General features: G+C 44.4%; 1 protein-coding gene across 1 annotated transcript in view; it reads left to right on the top strand.

Annotated features, from left to right (window-relative positions):
• Nucleotides 1-21,215, top strand: part of LOC130123986 (cAMP-specific 3',5'-cyclic phosphodiesterase 4B-like) — a 47,788-nt gene that overhangs the window by 408 nt on the left and 26,165 nt on the right. Inside the window, exons 2-6 of the mRNA XM_056293333.1 lie at nucleotides 6,451-6,698; nucleotides 13,995-14,189; nucleotides 14,350-14,386; nucleotides 16,408-16,478; nucleotides 17,349-17,398. Of these exons, the coding sequence (XP_056149308.1) occupies nucleotides 6,451-6,698; nucleotides 13,995-14,189; nucleotides 14,350-14,386; nucleotides 16,408-16,478; nucleotides 17,349-17,398 (601 nt within the window). The remainder of the gene's footprint in view (nucleotides 1-6,450; nucleotides 6,699-13,994; nucleotides 14,190-14,349; nucleotides 14,387-16,407; nucleotides 16,479-17,348; nucleotides 17,399-21,215) is intronic.

Raw genomic sequence — 21,215 nt, 5'->3', positions numbered from 1 at the left:
ATCACCAATAGAATAATAGGGGAAATTCATGAATGCGAATCAGCTGAACAAAGAAAATGCAATACAAATCTTTTGATATTGTCTCGGCTCTCCTCTGCGACGTACATGTGAACAGAGCAGAACAGAAACAGTGAATACTGGCAGAGGGGTGCAGTATGTTTGTTAGGTAGTTTGTGACTCATTATCAGATGACCAAGCACAACAGACGGCTGTCCGGCAGGACAGACGGCAGAGGGGGGAGGACGGGGGGGTGAGACAGAGGGAGAGAGGGAGAGCGAGAGAGAGGTGCATTAGGTGGTAGAGGGAAATGATAGAGAAGGTGTGAGGAAGGGGGAATGAGTGTGTCTTACATAGAGGATGTGTTAGAGAGAGAGAGAGGACAATGTTAGGGAGAATGTGTAAGATAATTAAATTACTCAGAGACAATTGGGGAGCTGTGGGGAGGTGAATAGATGGTGAGCTGAGGAGGGAGAAAGAGAGAGAGAGAGAGAGAGAAGGGGAAAAAGGAGGCATCGGTAGAAGACAAGAAATGTTGTAGGGGGCTATCTTAGGACATGGTAGGAATGAAATGATAAAGGGGAAAAAACAGATCTGACAGAGAGGGCCATCTGCTTATACTTCAAGCCACCAGTGTTTGTGACTGGACAGTCAGGCCACATCATTTCATGTGATGTTGCCCAGAAGGGCTTCATACACCGAGGTACTTCCTGGCTGACCAAACTGCACTGTAGGCCTGTACTGTAGCTTTTGTATTTTTTTTTTTTTTAAAAGTTTATGTTGAAAGATGAATACAGGAAAAAAAACATTATATTCCCTTCCTTTACCATTCTATCATTTTGTTAGGAAAAGGTATCTGATGGCTTTTAAAGGAAAACTCTGGTATTTTTCAACTCAAACCCTGTTTTCCTATCGTTGGAAATCGAACAGAGTGATGGGTTGCAGAATCTTTTAAAGTAATCCAGTGTCGAGCACTCACAACAACATACTGCCGCACATCAAGCCGCAATGTAATTCTTCAGGGCAATATCCAAAGGAGTTGAATCAAGTGCAGCTGGACTTGGTATATATCCATGAAGACATTTCGCCTCTCATCCAAGAGGCTTCCTCAGTTCGTGCCTTTCTGACTAGACCAAGCTAGTCTGACTGGCTGGTGATGAGACTCAGAATTTATCCTCTTTGGTGTCCAGTCAGTCAGACTAGCTTGGTCTAGTCAGAAAGGCACGAACTGAGGAAGCCTCTTGGATGAGAGGCGAAACATCTTCACGGATATATACCAAGTCCAGTTGTACTTGATTCAACTCCGTTGGATAACCATGACCTGGATGAATGAGAACATTCACAGACATGTTCAGGGTAATAGCGCTCGCTAAATAACGTCCGATAAAAAAGCTGTTCTTTGGCACTAACAGGATCAGAACATTTGGAGAAGTGTCTGCACATGCCTTCCATTATGAAAAGACAATTCCAGTACAGTCAGTCAGTGTGGTGATAGACCTTTTTCGCACTTCTCTCCAACTCTCACACTTCCATTGTCATCTTCCTGCAACACCTCACAGGGAATGGTTGGGGAGAAGGTTGACAGTGAGAATAGGTTTCTCTTCCCTTTAGGTGGAGCTAAGAACTCTCTGGAAAGAGAAGAAAGGGAACGTAAAGGGTAATCTTAAATCTTAAATTATGATTCGTTGACCCTTTGCCGCAACATTATAGTGCGAAAGAAGGTTGAGTCCAACTCAACTTTGGTTTGTAGCCCATCACACCCATTATGCTGCACCGTGTCAGACATACATTTGTATAGCTTCATGTCGCTGACTTACACTGAAAGTGACTTGTCTGTTGCTTTGTCACTGGTAGTCTGAAAGTAGGGTAACGCTGTTAAGACCCCCTCACATAACGCTGTGAGCCTGTTAGTGCCAAAAAATAGCTCTCTAAGTAGATTTTATTTGGCGAGTGCTGTCGTCCTGAAAAATTACACTACAGCTTGGTGCACAGCAGTTGGCTGACACAAGTTTGATCAAAACTGAATCAGTTTCAAAAAAACTGTGCTACCCATCGCTCAGTTTGATTCCTAACAATAGGAGAATAGGGCTTAGGTTCAAAAATAGAGGTTTTACTTTCATGTCTTCATCAAGATCTTCTCCATAGTACCAGGTCATGAGTTTTTAGTAGTGGAGATCCAAGTTGGGAAGGAAAATCCACAGTTGAAAGCATTTCCAATGCAAATTCTACTGGGGTGGCATGATGGGATAAGTATGCATGCTTGGTTTATATATTCGTCCCAGTATTTTAATACCTTTTGGCCATACCAATATGTCGCTCTTTTTACAACTTCCATTCCAAAGCAGTTCAAATTCATTAAAATTTCTTTTTTTGTTGTTGGAATTTGCCCCCTTTTCCTCCCCAGTTGTATCCATCCAATTACCCCACTCTTCCGAGCCGTCTCGATCACTGCTCCACCCCCTCTGCCGATCCGGGGAGGGCTGCAGACTACCATATGCCTCCTCCGATACATGTGGAGTCGTCAGCCGCTTCTTTTCACCTGACATTGAGTAGTTTCACCAGGGGTATGTAACGCATGGGAGGATCACACTACTCCCCCCAGTTCCCCCTCCGAACATCCGGCTTCCCACCCACAGACACGGCATATTGTGTCTGTAAGGACACCTGACCAAGTCGGAGGTAACACGGGGATTTGAACTGGCGATCTCCGTGTTGGTAGGTGACGGAATAGACCACCACGCCACGTGGACGCCCTTCATTAAAGTTTCTTATTTACCCCGTTTTCTTTGTATCTGCTACAGCCACACTCAGCTACATGATGTTGAATAGCAAATGACACAAATGTTCATATTCACTTTGTGATCTGTTTTTCATTCACTGTATTTCATTTTCAAGATAATCACTATCTTTGTTGCTGATGCACTTTTACATGTTAAGAATCTGAAAAAGGATAGATGTGATATATGGTACTGAGATTAACGTATGCCCCTCCACACCCATGAACAGCCTTGGCTGTTCGATATCTACTTCCCCTTTCATGAGGTCATTCAGATTTTATAACCCCTTAATATTTAAAGCACAAAGCCTCCAGCCATAGTACTGGATGCAAGAATATATCTACCACAGCACTGCGTGTCCTCACAGCTTCGCTCCTAATGCCGCCCCACTTGTTCTGCCTTGTTTAGAAAAAGAATGAGAGAGTGCCAGTGGTTTTTGGAGCCGTCCCAGTGACCGTCTTGATTTTGAAAATACACAGGCCTGTTGTGCTTGACATCGGTGGTAAAGTACCTTCAATTTAGACTGAATGTGTTTTAGCTTTCATCATCGATCCTGTCCTTCTGAAGATGAGTGTGTGCAGGCTTCCCATGCAGCTCAATATGACTAAACAAGGCTTCTACTTCTGTCGGAATCTTTTTTCAACATTATCTTTTCCCTGGCCCATATACGCATGCATTGAAATAATACGGCCAGTATTTCCCTCTCCTAATGTCAGGGCACGGAGCAGGAATCAATGAAGGGCTGAAACTACACGACCAGATGTTGAAAGACACAATCAATCAGCAATTAATAGATAACATGGCAGTGAAGCGGCCACAGCACTCTGACATATTGACAGGTTGTCGTTTATATTTCTCGTTATGAGCGGGCCTCGTGTTTGTCTAGAGCGAGTGGTTTACAGGAAACTGCCGTGTAAGGAGAGAACGGTCCATTGCCAGGTTCAGTTTACCACCCAGTCTCAGAGACAGGAAGAGTGCATACGTCTCAGAGACGGGTGGGATAAATCAGGCAAAATTACATTTCCTGGAAGAAACAGGGGGAGTCAGTGGAGCTGCATGTATTGACAAGTCAGGAAGAAGTGGGCTCCACTTCAGGTCTGTGGTTTCTCTGTCTCACTGTCATTAAAATTCTCATTCGTTGCTTTCTTACTCTCTTTCTCTCGCTCTACTCGAGTCTTTCCCCTCTACTCTCTCTTTCTCTCTCTCCATTTCTGTCTCTCTCTGTCTCTCTCGCTCTGTCTCTCTCGCTCTGTCTCTTTCCTTCCCGCCGCATCTCGGCCTGTCATTTGCTGTCATTTTTTGTCACCGTCACGAGGGATGAGGAGTGGAATGACGATCTGTCTTCCACTGTTGTTTTCTCTGTCACTCTGTTTCTGTCCATCACGTTCTCATCTCTTCACACTTCACCCAGACCACTGTTCTTTCTCTCTCTCTCTCTCTCTCTCTCTCTCTCTCTCTCTCTCTCTCTCTCTCTCTCTCTCTCTCTCTCTCTCTCTCTCTCTCTCTCTCTCTCTCTCTCTCTCTCTCTCTGTCTCTCACTTTATGTCACTCACTCATACACTGAATCACTTCGTCAGTCACTCTCTCTCTCTCGACATAATGAAATACAATGAACAATAAGGACTATTTTTTTACATGTTTTTGCCCCTCTTCCCCACCCCTGGTCTCACATAAAATTTCTATGTATACAATTAGAATAAGAAGAATTAATAATAATAAATAGCCAATCCTTCCTTCTTAACACAGTGGTTAAGTCAATAATAAAAGAAAAGAGCATGCAAAACGACAACAATGTACATGATTTGAAATATAATCACATGTATTGGCAGAGTGTGCATCAATGGTGAGTGCTTCATTTGTCCAGTAGTGTATTTAATTATCGATGTAATTAATCACAGAGCCCCAAACAAAGTCAAATTTTCCAGATGACCCCCCTCAGGTTGTACTTAATTTTCTCCAGGTTTAAGAACATCATGAGGTCTTGCTTTGAGGCCAAATGGTGACTTCCACTCCAACAGTATTCTTCTATGTGCTAATAAGGATGCAAAGGCAATACTGTCCTTTGTTTTCCTCCTAATAGTCACTGTCTCTGTCCTTATCTGATATTCGGCCCTACGATCCTCTCTGCTTTCTCTGTCTACACAGCAGATAGTTTTTGTCATCTTAAACTGAATTCATGTGCTTCCCTCTGTCTACCACCCCCCCCCCCCACACACACACACACACACACACACACACACGCACACGCACATGCCAACCAGACATAACAGTGCAGTGTTCTGGGATTATCTTGACCCCATCCTTGGTGTCATAAACTCTCCTTATCCCCTCGTGTCTGTTGCAAGCTGTCTGTGTGTTTCATTTACACTCAGATGGAGTGAGTGCAAAGTGAAGGGCGATATATACTTTGCCCCTGGCAGATACCATTACCACCTCTCTTTGCCAGGGTTTGTTTATAGCCGGTCATTACAATAACGGGATCTCAGGCCTGCTACAGGATGCAAGACTAGATGCAACCAAACACCATTGCAACACAACACCGCACCATAAAGTTGTCACTAGGCATTGTCAGCACTCCAGGCTTGAAATAGGCTTTGATTAAACAATTAATTTGTTACCACCTGAACAAATAATACAAAAAGAAAAATGTAGCCAGTACAGTAAATAGTGCTTCATCAAATCAATCTCTGCAATAACATTAACGATTTCTAGGGATGTGGTGTTTCTGTGGTTATTTTGGGCATTTTGTATAATTATTGTACTTTATTGAGTGCCTCCGTCTACTGTGTTTCCAGCTGGGTCCTCAACTGTGGCCGTGTTTTTGTTGTCTAAAATCACTTATTGTGGGGAATAAATGGGCAGTTCCCTCTTCATAGTAATGTTAATTAAAGACAAAAGCATAGCTAAAAGGAATAGGAGGTGGTTTAGAGTCAAGAGAGGAGGTTCTGGTGGGATTTTATCGAAGGGCAGTAAGGGTACATGAGGGAAATCTGGCTCCCAACCTCCCCGTCATCACTGGGGACCTCTTAAGTGTTGAAAACCTTAATGATTATCCTGTAAAGTGATTTTATTTCTTTCAGCGTGTCTCACAGTACTATAATCCTCCTGTGAATTGATAAAATTACACTTATCTATTATATCTTCCATCTCAAGTTAAGTTGCATTTCAACTAATCAAACCGATTCTCTTAAGTAGGGCTTATGATTGACAGGGTCATGTAGTGCCACCTAGTGGCGCATTGATGAAAATGTAGACCAGAAGCGTAGGAGGAATTTAATGTCCAGTGATTTCCACCACATCTTGTATCTTCAAGAAACCTAGTAAACTCTGTGCATCCATCATTTGCTCATTAAGAATGTACATTTCTATTATTCTATTGTTTTTTTTATCTCATGGTTTCAGTAATATTTAAAAACATGGTTTTGAATTCTTACTTAAAATCTGTGTTCCTTATATTGCACTGTAAGGTCTACTTACTGTGTTTAAGTAGACCATGATATTTTACCAGCTTATCACCAAGATTTTCTTTTGAATCTCTTGACAGAAACTCACCATAGCTGTCAACTTGATGGACGTTCTCGAGAGACAATAAAAATAGGTCGTTGAAATTAATCGAACTCGATATGTGTATGTTATGTCATGATCTTATTTTCCCCTCTTGCCACTTGCTTCACAGGAGAGTAAGGATCCTCCGTTGGGGCAGTTTTCAACCGTCAGCACCTTGGGGGTGGAGCTGCACAGGGTCCACAGGCGTTTCTCCGGCAACCTTCAGCTTCCCCCGTTGTCATGGAGACAGGCGGAGAGGGAGAGGGAGAGGGGTAGGCCGCTGACGCCGGAGGAGAATCCAGTGACCCGGACCAGACCAACAAGTCTCCCCATTGTCACTTTGCCTCGCATTGACATCACACATGCTGACCCAGACAGGTAACTGCCAGAAAGGAGATTATGTATGTTATGTATACCACAGATATGTCATAGAAGTCACAGTTTTTATTTCATGCCTGCATGTGGCAGTGAAGGGAGGGATACTCAACAACAACAACAACAACAACAGGGGGCGTCCGGCTAGCGTAGCGGTCTATTCTGTTGCCTACCAACATGGGGATCAGTGGTTCGAATTCCCGTGTTACCTCCAGTTTGGTCGGGCGTCCCTACAGATGCCGTATCTGCGGCTGGGAAGCTGAATGTGGGTATGTGTCCCTGTCGCTGTACTAACGCCTCCTCTGACTGGTTGGGGCGCGTGTTGGGGGGGAGGGACTGGGGAAAATTGCGTGATCCTCCCATGCACTACGTCCCCCTGGCGACACTGTCAGGTGAAAAGAAGCGGCTGGTGACCCCACGTGTATTGCAGAAGGCATGTGGTAGTCTGCAGCCCTCCCTGGATTGGCAGAGGGGGTTGAGCAGCAACCGGGACAGCTCGGAAGAGTGGGGTAATTGGCCGGATACAATTGGGGAGAAAAAGGGGGGGAAAATTTAAAAAAAGAATACTCAACAATAATCGCGTTTTGTTCACTTCTCCACCACCAGCGGGTGGATGTTAGATGATTTGGAAGCTATTCGAATGCACACACTGTAAATGTCTGATGTTAATAAGCTGCTGCATCTAATGCAACATGTAGGTTATATAATATACCGTATGTAGGATATGCATAGAACTGCTTTGATGGCCACTGCCACAGGTTATTCGATGGCATTCTAACACACGCAATAACAGTCATAGCACAGATAGTCTGTCTTTTGTATTGTTTCTGGAGTGCCTCTATTTGTTACTTTTTTGCTTGGATTTATTCCCTGTAGTGCATGTTACTTTTTACAGAGCAAGGGATGTCCTATACAGTTCTTGAATCCAGCTGTCATACCATTCCCCTTGTCACTCATCACTTTTTCTGTCAATCTTTCAACTTGAAAGAATCACCCTGGAATTAATGTATAACTAATTTCCATCAATCCCATCCATCCATCCATCCATCCATCCATCCATCCATCCATCCATCCATCCATCCATCCATCCATCCATCCATTATCCAAGCTGCTTATCCAAATTTTGGTCGCGGGCTGCTGGAGCCTATCCCAGCAATCATTGGGCGGCAAGTGGGGAGACACCCTGGACAGGCTGCCAGTCCTGTCCTCACAGGGCCGACACATTCACACCTAGGGGCATTTTAGTATGGCCAATTCACCTGATCTACATGTCTTTGGACTGTGAGAGGAAACCCACGCAGACATGGGGAGAACATGCAGACTCCAAACAGAGGACGACCTGGGATGCCCTCCAAGGTTGGACAACCCCAGGGTTTGAACCCAGGACCTTCTTGCTGTGAGGCGACTGCACTAACCACTGCACCACTGTGCTGCCTTAAAACTAATTTATGTCTTAAAATAGATTTCATCAACAAAAAGACCAGCAAATCTGAGCAAACTAATTTGGTGTTCAACATATTCCATTATCTTGATCTTATGTAAGACTCTTGAGTTCCCGAAATTCACCATGCCCTCCTTTTGGAAGCAGTGTTAAGTAATAGGGTATAACACAGGGACCCAACATAAGGTCAAGGGACAAAGACATTACTCCACTGTTTTTTGAAGAAAGAGTCTTTTTCTCCTTAGAAACATTAAGCACTTTAAAGATGATCTCTTATACACAAACAACAACAAAAGGTAAATCTTCAGCTTATTTCAGCTGGACTTCCCTTTAACAACCCCCCTCCCACACACACATCATTGGCGGTCACTTGGGGTCGAGTATGCCTGTCTTCCTTCTGGGTCATTATGGGTGTTCAGGTGGGCGTAGTCGGCGATCCTGGAGCTGCATAGTTTGGAGCAAAGTGGGCAAGGGTGTGAAGGAACGGTTGAGGATGTGGTTTGGGCATTTCTGGTAACTCGCTCCTTTCTGAGTCTGCGCTTGTTTTCAGCAGCACAGTGGAGGTCATGGTTCTAGCACCCAGCACCCTCACGGACAGCCAGCGTTCAGGCCTCCCTGTTTTTTGCTGCTTGTTCCCAGGTGTTCAGGTCGATGCCAGACCTTTTGGTGTGGGCCTTGATGTTAACTTTATATCGCTTCTTTTGTGCTGCTGGGGCATGGTGTCCTATCACGAGCTGAGTGTAAAGGACTTGTTTTGGGAGGTGAGAGTCAGACATGTGGAGGATATGGCCAGTCCATCTCAGCTGATGTTGTGCGATGGTGCTAGTTATAGTAGGCATGTTAGCCTCCTTGAGGACACTGAAGTTGGAACGCTTATCCTCCCAGCTGATCTTCAGGATCTTGCTGAGGCATCACTATTGGTATGCCTCGAGTGCCTTCAGTTGCCTGCTATATGTTATCCAGGTTTCTGACCCATACAGTAGGGTGGGCAGCACAGGCGCTTTGTACACCAGAATTTTTGTTCTGGCCTGAAGGTTGCGGTTTTGAAAAAAACCCTTTTTCCCTATCTTGAGAAGGCCCAGCTGGCACAACTGAGACCATGGTGTCTTTCGATGTCAGTGTTGGCTCTGGAGGAAAGAAGGCTACCAAGATATGGGAACTGTTCCACGGTTTCGAGTCTGGTGTTGTCTACAGAGATGGATGGGGGCAGAGCAGGAATATTTCCGTTGGGTGGGAGTTGGTAGAGAATAGGGGTCTTTTTTTATGTTAATGCCAGGGCAAGCTGCTTATATGCCATTGCAAAGGCGTCCAGGATGCTCTGTAGTTCCTCTTCTATGAGGGACACTAAGAAGTTGTCATCGGTGTACTGCAGCTTAATGATGGATGTGGTGGTGGTTTTACTTTTAGCCCCGAATGTGTTAATGTTCAGAAGATTCCCATCAGTTTTATACATGGTTTCAACTCCCTGAGGGAGATTGGGACCCGTGAAGGTGGAGGATGGTGGCAATGAAGACAGAGATCAGGGCTGGGACAATGACACTGCCTTGTTTAACTCCTGTGTGGACCCTGAAGGACTCTGTCTCATCTCCATAATTGCTGAGTACTCTAGCTGGTATATTGTCATGGAATCATCTTAGTACTCTTGATATATTTGTCCAGGCCGCCTATTTTTGACAGAACTAGCCAGAAGGCCCGGCAGTTTATGGAATCAAATACTTTGGTTAAGTCTGTGAAGGCCATGTACAATGGTTGATTCTGTTCCTGGGTTTTTTCTTGCCGTTGGCGAGTGGTATAAATCGTGTCCATGGTGCCTCTGATAAGACAAAAACTGCTCTGGGATTCTGGCTGAATTTCCTCTGATACTGGGGGGAGTCTGTTGGTCAAGACCCTCGCCAGAGCTTTCCCTGTGGTGGAAAGCAGGGGAATGCCACGGTAGTTTCCGCGCTCAGCTTTGTCCCCTTTCTTAAAGATAGAGACAATGAGTGCGTTCCTAAGTTGCACAGGGATTTCCTCTTTTTCCCGTATTTTAAGTAGCAGGGTATGGATATGTTTTAGGAGTGTACGTCCACCTGACCTCAGTACTTCTGCCAGTATTCCATCAGGACCAGCAGTCTTGTTGATTTTTATCCTCCTGATGGTATCCTGGACTTTTCTTAGGCTATGTGGTGCTGCCATGTCCTCCTCTTTGGGTTGTTGAAGGAGTTGTTGGAGAACATCCATCTCAGGGCGAGAGTCCTGGTTTAAAAGGTCCTGGTAGTGCTCTTTCCACCTCTCTTTGATTGGCTTGTTGTCTGTTAGTAGCGTGAGTCCATCTTTGGAGCGAAAGGAGGGGTTAGATGGCGGTGACTGGGACCGTATATTGGTATATTGCTTTAGTAGCATCAAAGCCTCTGGTATCCCCAGAGTCTACAAGGTGTTGGATCTCAAGGACTGTCTTCATCCACCACTGGTTCTTCAATTCCCTGACCTGGCTTTGGACAGTTGACTTTGCTCTTGCATGAGCAGCTCATTTATTTTGGCAGTTGATGTCATTCTGCCAGATGGTAAAGGCTTGCCTCTTGATGTTGATTAACTGTTGGATTTCCAGGTCATTCTCATCAAACCAATCTTGATGGCTCTTTGCACACACACACACACACACACACACACACACACACACACACACACACACACACACACACACACACACACACACACACACACACACACACACACACACACACACACACACACCGCAATAGCGCAGGAGGATTTGGTGAGTATGGATTTGTGGACCAGCATGGGCAGGAGGCGGCCGTATCAAGGGAGGGTGAAATGACGACCACGATCCAGACTAATCTGCAGCGCTTTACCAGACAGCGAAAAAAGACAGGCAGTCAGATCAACAGCGAGTCAACATCCATACCCAGCAGCCCTGCTAAGAGCTGCCTCTATTATGGCAGCACATGGCCCACTACTGGACAGAAATGAGGCCTGTTGTAGTCTGTGTGTATGAGCGTTTGTGTGTGTGAGACTAAGCTACCAGTGATTTTTCATGCCCGGTGAGGAGGAAAGAGGCGGAAGGGAGAGAAGAATGTTTCGGAGATCCCCCAGATGCAGGGTGGTGCCGTTTGACTTCAGCGAGGAGGTGGTCAGTAGAGCACACCTCTCAGCACAAAGGTGACTCGTCAGCAACCCATTTCTCTTTTCACTCATCTTTTGTCCATTTTTAGTTTTTTTACATTTTATTATTATTATTATTCAATAGCATGGGTTGTTAGTTTATCTATCTCAGGTAGTATATCGCTCCTCTTCCTCTCCAAAGAAGAACCTTTCACCCTTGACCTAAAGGTTGAAGGGTGAAAGGTTGTGTGGAATGACTGGAATGACTGTAAAGCTGCGATATATAATGCTGTCATTTTAAAATTGTTCAAGTTGTACTATAGTATAATTACTTCCATATGCATGCTGCTTAAATGTATCTCACTTTATGATTAATATTTTATTTAAAGCCCCTTACAGTCCTGTTTTGCACAAAGGGAATATTCCTTATGGCCTGTGTAGCCCCCTGACCCTGCTGTTATCTGTCCTCGTAAGCGAGCGACTGTCCCTGCACTAGTCAGAGATGGCCTGACCCTTTTTCTGCTTCACGCTTCCTCTCTCAAGCGCTTTATCTATTAAACTCCTATTACGCTGAAGAGCAGACCAGATCTCTGCTTTTGCCAGTTTCAGATCAAACATTTATTAATCGTTCATCAAATCACTAAATCGAAAATAGCAATTTTCAAATATATGCTTGAGCAAAGATAAAATTCATTTGTGTTACGTTGCTGTTTGCCTTGTTGTATAGCACAATTTACAGAAAATGTGTTGTTGATATTCTGGGGTTTAAAGCATGTGTCAGATTAAGAGATTAGTTTAGGTTTAAACATGTTATTAATGTGTATTGAATGACGTACAGTGCACTCTGAGTGACGTTTGCCTCTCTGTGGTGTGCATGGCATACACAGTTTGAGTTTTGCCTTAATATGAGCTTCCTTGGCAGAGGAATGGTCTTGCGGGTGTCTCAGTGGGATATGGGATAATCCCACATGTAGCACAGATTACAGGAAAAGCTTGTAAATGTAGGGAAAATATTGAAATGGCCTGAGGTACAGTCCATTAAAATCCAGAGTGGGCTGATTGACCTTTGAGTGCAAAGCGATGTGTTGGAGAGAGTGAGGCAGAGACAGAGAGAAAGTGCCAGGGCTATTCAGGTTACGCTGTGATGCTGATTTCATTTGTCAATATAGGTGTGAGATTGAAAATGTAGGATTTTGGAGCGGAGACCTTGTCACCATCAATAGATTGCAATCTAAACACACACAAAGTTATTGGGATACAGCTCAGTTTATTTCAAGCACACACACACACGCACACACATATACACACACACGCACACACACTCACTGTGCACAATACGTGAACCTAAATAAGGATTTATTATGCGTATTATGTTAATTCATGGTTTCTGGCGTCTGTTGTCCCTGTGGGGCATTGATTCTTTGACCTCTCCCCTATAAATCCTGGTCCATCTGACCTAAGATTTCTTATCATCGGGTTACACAATAGCCTGTACCTCTCCACCTCCTGCCATGCCCTGGCAATTAGCAGATTATATCCGTTGTCACAAATGTGATTGTCTGGCTCTCTCCTGCTGCATGATGCATTTTGTAGTGCGTTTGAGATATGAGAAGCTTAAAAACCATTAGAAAACTGCCAGTAATATACAGGATGTCACAAAGGAAACTGGTATAGTTGTCATTAGTTAATAAATGTTATTGACAAAAACAAACAAAAAACAACAACGCATTTCTCCTAGAGTATTATATTTGATCTTGATTAAAACTGGTGAAGAGTAAACAACATGGTTTGAGTGAACAGTAAAGCACACTGGTCTATTCAGTGGAATACATTTTTTTAGTGATCTGATTGATTAATTAATCATATAATGATTTATTTGGTCCTTTTTTTTCTTGGTGCAGAATGCATGAACATGTTGCTCCCCACTTGGTAGCAATGAGTTAAAATGATTTATATGCTGATGATGGCAAAAACAATGGCAACTTTTAATGGTGTCGAGTTTTGCTACTCCCCCCCCTTTTTTCTCCCCAATTGTATCCGGCCAATTACCCCACTCTTCCGAGCCGTCCCGGTCGCTGCTCCAACCCAGGGCTGCAGACTACCACATGCCTCCTCCGATACATGTGGAGTCGCCAGCTGCTTCTTTTCACCTGAGTTTCACCAGGGGGACGTAGCACGTGGGAGGATCGTGCTATTCCCCCCAGTTCCCCGAACAGGTGCCCCGACCAACCAGAGGAGGTGCTAGTGCAGTGACCACGATACATACCCACATCTGGCTCCCCACCCGCAGACACTTGCCAATTGTGTCTGTAGGGACGCCCAACCAAGCCGGAGGTAACACGAGGATTCAAACCGGCAATTCCTGTGTTGGTAGGCAACAGAATAGACCGCTACGCTACCCGGATGCCCCTTGCTACTTATTGATTTATAGGTTTTGCTAATACAGCACTGCTAGTGAGATGTTTTTGTCATCCTAACCGTCTCGTTGACATAATTTAATGAAGGACAGTGTGCTTTTTGAATACCATGAGAACACCATAAAGCATATCCAAAGGAGTTGAATCAAGTGCAACTGGACTTGTTTCAACTCCTTTGGATAACCATGACCTGGATGAGTGAGAACATTCACAGACACCATAAAGCATAGTTTTAAGTTGTAGATTGTAATATTGCATCATCCTTCAAAGCGGCTTGGTAAATGGGTCCTGTCGTTTGCTGTATGACTGATTATCATGTATGTCCCTCTCCCCCTTCAGCTTTGAAGTGGAGAATGGCCCTTCAAGGTGCTGTAGCCCTTCAGAACCCCCAGCGTCTCCAGGTTCAGGCCTGGTTTTGCATCCCAACCTGGCGGGTCAAAGCCAGCGCCGAGAGTCCTTCCTCTACCGCTCTGACAGCGACTATGAGCTCTCGCCCAAGTCTATGTCCCGCAACTCCTCCATTGTCGGAGAACTGTGAGTTGGTTTTGTCACAAAACCCCCTTTGAATCAAGGTTGAGATGGACTTTTGGGATATATTCAGTATGGCCAGCACATGGCAATTTTTTTCTTTTTTTCATTTTCATGTGCAACTACTATCAGTCTTGTGAACGTGACTTTTTTTTTCTCATTTCAGGCATGGAGAAGACTTAATTGTTACTCCGTTTGCCCAGGTAAGAGTTAATCAAGTCAAGTCAAGTCAAACTTTATTTGTATAGCAAATTGCCTACAACATGGTAAATGCGATGTGCCTCTTGTTAAAACAAATAAAAAGAGCAATAGATGCATCATGACAACATAATAATAGTCAAGTCAATTTTATTTTTATAGCCCAATATCACAAATTACAAATTTGCCTCAAGTGGCTTTAACACAACATCCTGTCCTTAGACCCTCAAGAACTATGAGAACGCCCCACCACCCGTTTAACCATACATGCACATATAACACACACACACACACACACACACACACACACACACACACACACACGCATGCACACAAACCACTGGAGAAGAAAACCTAATCAAAGACAAAAAGGAAAAGAAAAAAAATTAACCCTGATTTTTAAGAGAATAAAGAGTTGGAGCATACACACCGAGGTAATCTCACAGGCTATTCCAGCAACTGGGAGCATAATTACTAAGAGCAACTTCACCAGTTTTTGATTATAACTTGGAAATGACTAAGACACCAGTGCCAGATGACCTGAGATGCCTTGTTGGCAGATCTTGAGATGTATTGCGGTTCCTGGCCATTTAATAGTTTATAAATGAACATCTTGAAGGCAAATCTGAAGCAGTGCAAGCACGACTGAAACACAGGTGTAATGTACTCAGATTTCTTTTCCAGAAAGTCAAAACCTGTAAAGGACTCCGACTGCAGCATTTTGAATGATTTGCAGCCGTGTCACAGTCCTATTGGGAAGGCCAGAAAAGAGAGCATTGCAATAATCTAGTCTGCTTAAAATGAAAACACACTATTTTAATTTTATGACAATGAGCAATGGTTCGTCAATGAATAGCTGGTGAAAAGTTGGTTGTATGTTAGCTGATATCATTGCTTCATTCTGAAGTACGTTATTTATTTATTTGTTAAATTATATTTCCCCGGGGCACTCTGTGGGGTGTACTGCGGGAATATGGGGTACCAGGGCAGTTGCTACCAGCCATCCGGTCCTTGTATAACCAAATTGAGAGCTGTGTCTTCATTCTCGGCACAAAGTCAAACACGTTTTCGGTGGGTGTCGGACTCCGCCAAGGTTGTCCCTTGTCTCCGATTCTGTTTGTGATATTCATGGACAGAATCTCAAGGCGTAGCCAAGGTGAGGAGTGTGTCCATTTTGGGAACCTCAGAATTGCATCTCTGCTCTTTACAGATGATGTGGTTTTGTTGGCTTCATCAGAACGCGACCTCCAGCGTGCGCTGGAGTGGTTTGCAGCTGAGTGTGAAATGGCCGGGATGAGAGTCAGCACCTCCAACTCTGAGACCATGGTTCTCTACTGGAAAATGGTGGATTGCTCCCTCCGGGTTTGGGATGAGTTGTTGCCTCAAGTGAAGGAGTTCAAGTATCTCAGCGTCTTGTTCACGAGTGAGGGTAGGATGGAGCAGGAGACTGACAGGTGGATTGGTGCAGCATCAGCAGTAATGTGGACATTGTACCGGACCGTTGTGGTGAAGAAGGAGCTGAGGCGGAAGGCAAAGCTCTCAGTTTACCAGTCAATCTTCATTCCAACCCTCACATATGGTCATGAACTTTGGGTAGTGACCGAAAGGGTGAGATTGCAGATACAAGCGGCTGAAATGAGTTTCCTCCGTATGGTGTCTGGGCTCAGCCTTAAAGATAGGGTGAGGAGCTTGGACATCCGGACGGAGCTTGGAGTAGAGTCACTACCCCTTCGCATCGAAAGGAGCCAGTTTAGGTGGTTCGGGCATCTGATTAGGATGCCTCCTGGGCGCCATCCTTTGGAGGTTTACCGGGCATGGCCAACTGGGAGGAGACCCCGGGGTAGACCCAGAACTTGCTGGAGAAACTACATGTCCAATCTGGCCTGGGAGGAGCTGGAGGACATTGCTGGGGAGAGGGACGTCTGAAGTGCCCTACTTAGCTTGCTGCCACCGCAACCCGACCCCGGAGAAGCAGCTGAAGATGAATGAATGAATGAATAAATAAATTATATTTCATTTTTCTCAGGTTCTGGCAAGTCTTCACACTGTCAGGAACAACATCACCACCTTGACAAATGTACAGTGTACTTCCAACAAGTAGGCATTTTCATTTTTTTCTTCATCTGCTAGTATCCTTATGAATAATGCTAATAGTTTCCTGTTTTGAAAATGCTGGCTGTCAAGTGTCGCAATGTTATTCAGTGTCCTCATCAGTGTCTTTCATGAAGTTGTGAATCGGAGATAGAAAATGTTCACATCAAATTCTTACCAATCACCAACGTTTTGGGGATTGGTTAGCTACATCTAGCTGATATATTATTAACTGTGGACACTGAAAGAATCAAAATGTTGTGGGAAAAAAAATACGTGACCTCGTTTATAATGTGTAGGCATGTATCAATCACTAGGGGGCGCCAATGTGTCAAAGATGCTTGTTTTCACAGTCGAGACGAATAGTTTTCCTCATCTATTCTTCCAAAGAGCTAGTGTTTCAGAGGACGATAATGCACACATAATGCTGTAACTCTAAAAATGGAAAAACTGAACTAAAAACTGGACGGTGCATGTTTGACAACCATTTCTTCTTTTTTTTGGGGGGGGGGCTTCAACCGACTAACTGAATCAAGTCAGAAGTGTCTGTGACCACTGAATTGGGTCAGTGGCTGAGGTTGGGACAGGTCTGCCCACAGTGAGGACATAGAGTCAATATGACCTCAAAAAGAGGTTTACTGTCAACCAGCTCTGTGTCACATGTCAGAAAAGCAGACTGTATACGACCTTCATAGGGTTTTTGAGAACTGAGGAGGCATCTGTTTCATGTTTGTGCTATGATAATAGTGACTGCTGTTTAAACCAAATCACCTAGAGAAGAATGGGGCCATGTGTTTTATATTAAAGTGTTTCAGTTCTCAAAGTGATACTGGGTGTTTGGATTTCTTGAGTTTTCTTTTTTTTTTCTGGTTGTAGGAGATCTCCTGCTGCAAGTCAGCCTTCTGTCACCAAAGTATGCCTATCAGGTGAGTCATTGTTGTACGTAGGCTGCCAGGATTTAGTGAAGTGGGGTTATTATTGACACATTGAGTCATGCACAGTCATCATAGATGAGGCTAAGTCATTAGCAAGAAGCAATGGATTTGGAATTGTATATTGTCTGTTGTGTTCTGGTAGGTTTTGGAAGTGTTTGCTCTTTTCGTTATCATTTTATCCGATTCAGGATGTGAGTGGGTAGGGCCACGAGGGCCCATTTTTCAACCCACGTTGTCAAATATCGTCGCTGTTGACAAAGCGTGTATATGTGACGTGCAAGGTGTACCCTTCTGTGTCTGTATGAAATGCGACGGGTTAACCACTACCCAACGTTAACCCTAAACTTAACCACTTCCTAACTTGTATGTATCAGGGTGAAAGTTTCACATTGGAATGAATGGAGCAACAGTCATGCCTCTCTATTCAGACATGCAAGGGGAGGAAGGGTACCTCATGTGTTATATGTCCACACTTTGTCAATAGTGTCAATATATGATGCCATGGGATGTGAATGTGTTGGGTGTGATGGGCTTGGATTGTCATAATCCTCTAGACAAGGTGTTTTTATATCCTGGACAGGGTGCCAGTCCATCACAGGACTCACAGTGGCACATTTTCACTTTGATTTACACCTGCTGAGAGTCTCCAGCTCAGCTATAATCAGCTATAATCTGACTATCACTATCCACTATTATATCAATACTAGTAGTAATCTTGATTTGTTTTTTTTTAACTAGTGAAGACATCTGCCAATAGGGTGAGGTAATTTGCTTGTTTACAATACAACAACAAAAAAGGCGGCACGGTGGCGGTTAGCACTTTTGCCTCACAGGAAGAAGGTCCTGGGTTCAAACCCCAGGCCGTCCCAGGTCCTTTCTGTGTGGAGTTTGCATTTTCTCCCTGTGTCTGCATGGGTTTCCTCCCACCATCAAAAATACATGCATGTTAGGGTTAATAACATGTTAGGGTTAATAACTTTCCATTGCCTTGCACAGGGGCACTGGAGTGGGTCCCCGGGTGCTGCAGCTGCCCACGGCTTTCTTCTAATAAGTTGTTTCAAGAATCATATTCAGCCAAGCACCATTACCTTGGCACTTGTTCCAAGAAAATGACCGAGGGCTCTCAGGCCTTATACTCATATCGAGGGAGGAGGCAGTATAGGAGGGCACGCAGTGAATTGTTTGGTTATTCATAAGCCTCTTTCAAATAACATGACCAGAGTTTCTGAAAGTAGATAAGTAGTTATAGAAAACCTTAGTAAAATACAGCATAAAAGTCTAGAAGGGTCTAATATGTGCAAAAATATCTGCATTGCTTTCGCCTACTTCCCTTCCATAATGCAAAGGACAATGGGGCTGAACATGGAGGAAAGCAACAACCCCTTTAGGTCACGTAAAAGGAATTTAGGGTAGACTTATACTGGTGAATCTTACATAGTTTAAATGTACTTTTAAAACTAAGAGCTGGACTAAATGACTTTTCAAGATGGACATTATTGCAGTATACACCAATCAGCCAAAACATTAAAACCACTGACAGGTAAGTAATAACTGATTATCTCGTTACAATGGCACCTGTCAAGGGGTGGGGTGACAGCCAGATGCATGTGTGTTGTTTATCAGTGGAAGAGATGGCACCAGGGTGCACTATGGGAAGACGACAAGCTGGCGGAGGCAGTGTGATGCTCTTGACAATCTGCTGATAAACCTTGGGTGCTGGCATTCATGTGGATGTTATTTTGACATGTACCACCTACCTGAACATTGTTGCAGACCAGGTACACCTCTTCATGGCAGTGGTATTCCCTGGTGGCAGTGGCCTCTTTCAGCAGGATAATGCTCCCTGCCACACTGCAAAAATTGTTCAGGAATGGTTTGAGGAACATGACAAAGAGTTCAAGTTGTTGCCTTGGCCTCCAAATTCCCCAGATCGCAATTCAATCGAGCATCGGTGGGATGTGCTGGAAAAACAAGTCTGATCCATGGAGGTCCCACCTCGTAACCTACAGGACTGAAAGGATCTGTTGCTAAGGTCTTTGTGCCAGATACCAGAGGACACCTTCAGAGGTCTTGTGGAGTCCATGCCTCAACTGGTCAGAGCGGTTTTGGCAGCACGACGGGGACCTACACAATATTTGGCAGGTGGTTTTAATGTTTTGGCTGATCAGTGTAGATCAAGCTCTGGTACTTTGGAAAAGAACATCCATCCATCCATTATCTGAACCGCTTATCCTGCTCTTGGGGTCGCAGGGTTGCTGGATCCTATCCCAGCAGTCATTGGGCAGCAAGTGGGGAGACACCCTGGACAGGCTGCCAGGCCATCACACAAGGCCCACACACACATTCACACCTAGGGACAATTTAGTATAACTGATTCACCTGACCTACATGTCTTTGGACTGTGGGAGGAAACCGGAGCACCCGGAGGAAACCCACACAGACACAGGGAGAACATGTAAACTCCACACAAAGGATGACCTGGGATGACCCCGAAGGTTGGACTACCCCGCGGCTCAAACCCAGAAACTTCTTGCTGTGAGTTTTCCAAACTCTTGAAGCCATTGCCTAGTTCTGAATTTCTTTCCAAAACTATTTCAAATTTTAAAAAAATATACATTTTGAAATGCACCCCAACCCTTCATTTAGTGCTTAAGTAGTAATTAAGTAAAAATAAAGAAAAAAAACCACTATGTGTAGGTGTGTCCAAACTTTTGACTGGCACTGTAGATAAGTCTTTTTATTTTTATCTTTATTTTTCATGTTTCAAATTAGTCACCACCAGATGAGTCCAAATCATAATGAGTATTGGTGTGATTTTGTGCTCTTATTGGCTTTATCTAGTGTTTCTCATTATTCAAAGAATTAACATAACATAACAGCAAGGAGGTCCTGGGTTCGAGCCCTGGGGTAGTCCAACCTTGGGGGTTGTCCCGGGTCGTCCTCTTTGTGGAGTTTGCATGTTCTCCCCGTGTCTGCGTGGGTTTCCTCCGGGCGCTCCGGTTTCCTCTCACAGTCCAAAGACATGTAGGTCAGGTTGATCGGCCGTCCTAGGTGTGAATGTATGTGTGTGTGTGTGTGTGTGTGTGTCTGTGTCTGTGTCTGTGTGTCTGTGTGTGTCTGTGTATGTCTGTCTGTCGGCCCTGTGATGGCCTGGTGGCCTGTCCAGGGTGTCTCCCCACCTGCAGCCCAATGACTGCTAGGCTCCAGCATCCCCGTGATCCTGAGTAAGGATAGGCGGTTTGGATAATGAATGAATGAATAAATTAACATAACTCGTCATGGTTTGGATCGGAAATCATTTGAAATTGAAATTCCGCAACTGCAGTGGCATCTCATTACCATGGATGTACTATTTTCCCTCTCTGGTTATGAGCCCTAAAGTTCACTGGGTTTTGTTTGTTCTATTACTATGCTGCCTTGAGACGTAGTGTCGCATCCCTGTGGCTGAAGCCGCCAGCCAACCAGGCAGGTGGACAAAGAAACGGACAACAGACAGCACACACAGGTGGACAGATGGGTCGACAGACATTTTCTAAGTGTATTTACTTATGACTTAGGCTACTGTGTGCACCGGATAGTTGAAGTGTTCCTTTGCCCTACACATGGGGCACATTTTCCAGCGTATCAAATGCTGCATGCAAGTGTTTAACCACACTGACTTTAGCTGGAAGTGTGGTTCCTGCTCAAAATTTCCAAATAAACACTGTAATATACACCCTGTACACTGAAAATGCAAACAGTATTATTGCCGCAACCTTCAAGCACGCAAGAAGGAGCTGTAATCTGCGGTTATCACTTCAGGAAACTA

The sequence above is a fragment of the Lampris incognitus genome, chromosome 14 (assembly GCF_029633865.1).
Source record: "Lampris incognitus isolate fLamInc1 chromosome 14, fLamInc1.hap2, whole genome shotgun sequence".
Lineage (NCBI taxonomy): Eukaryota > Metazoa > Chordata > Actinopteri > Lampriformes > Lampridae > Lampris > Lampris incognitus.
This window is presented reverse-complemented; position numbering and strand designations above follow the sequence as displayed.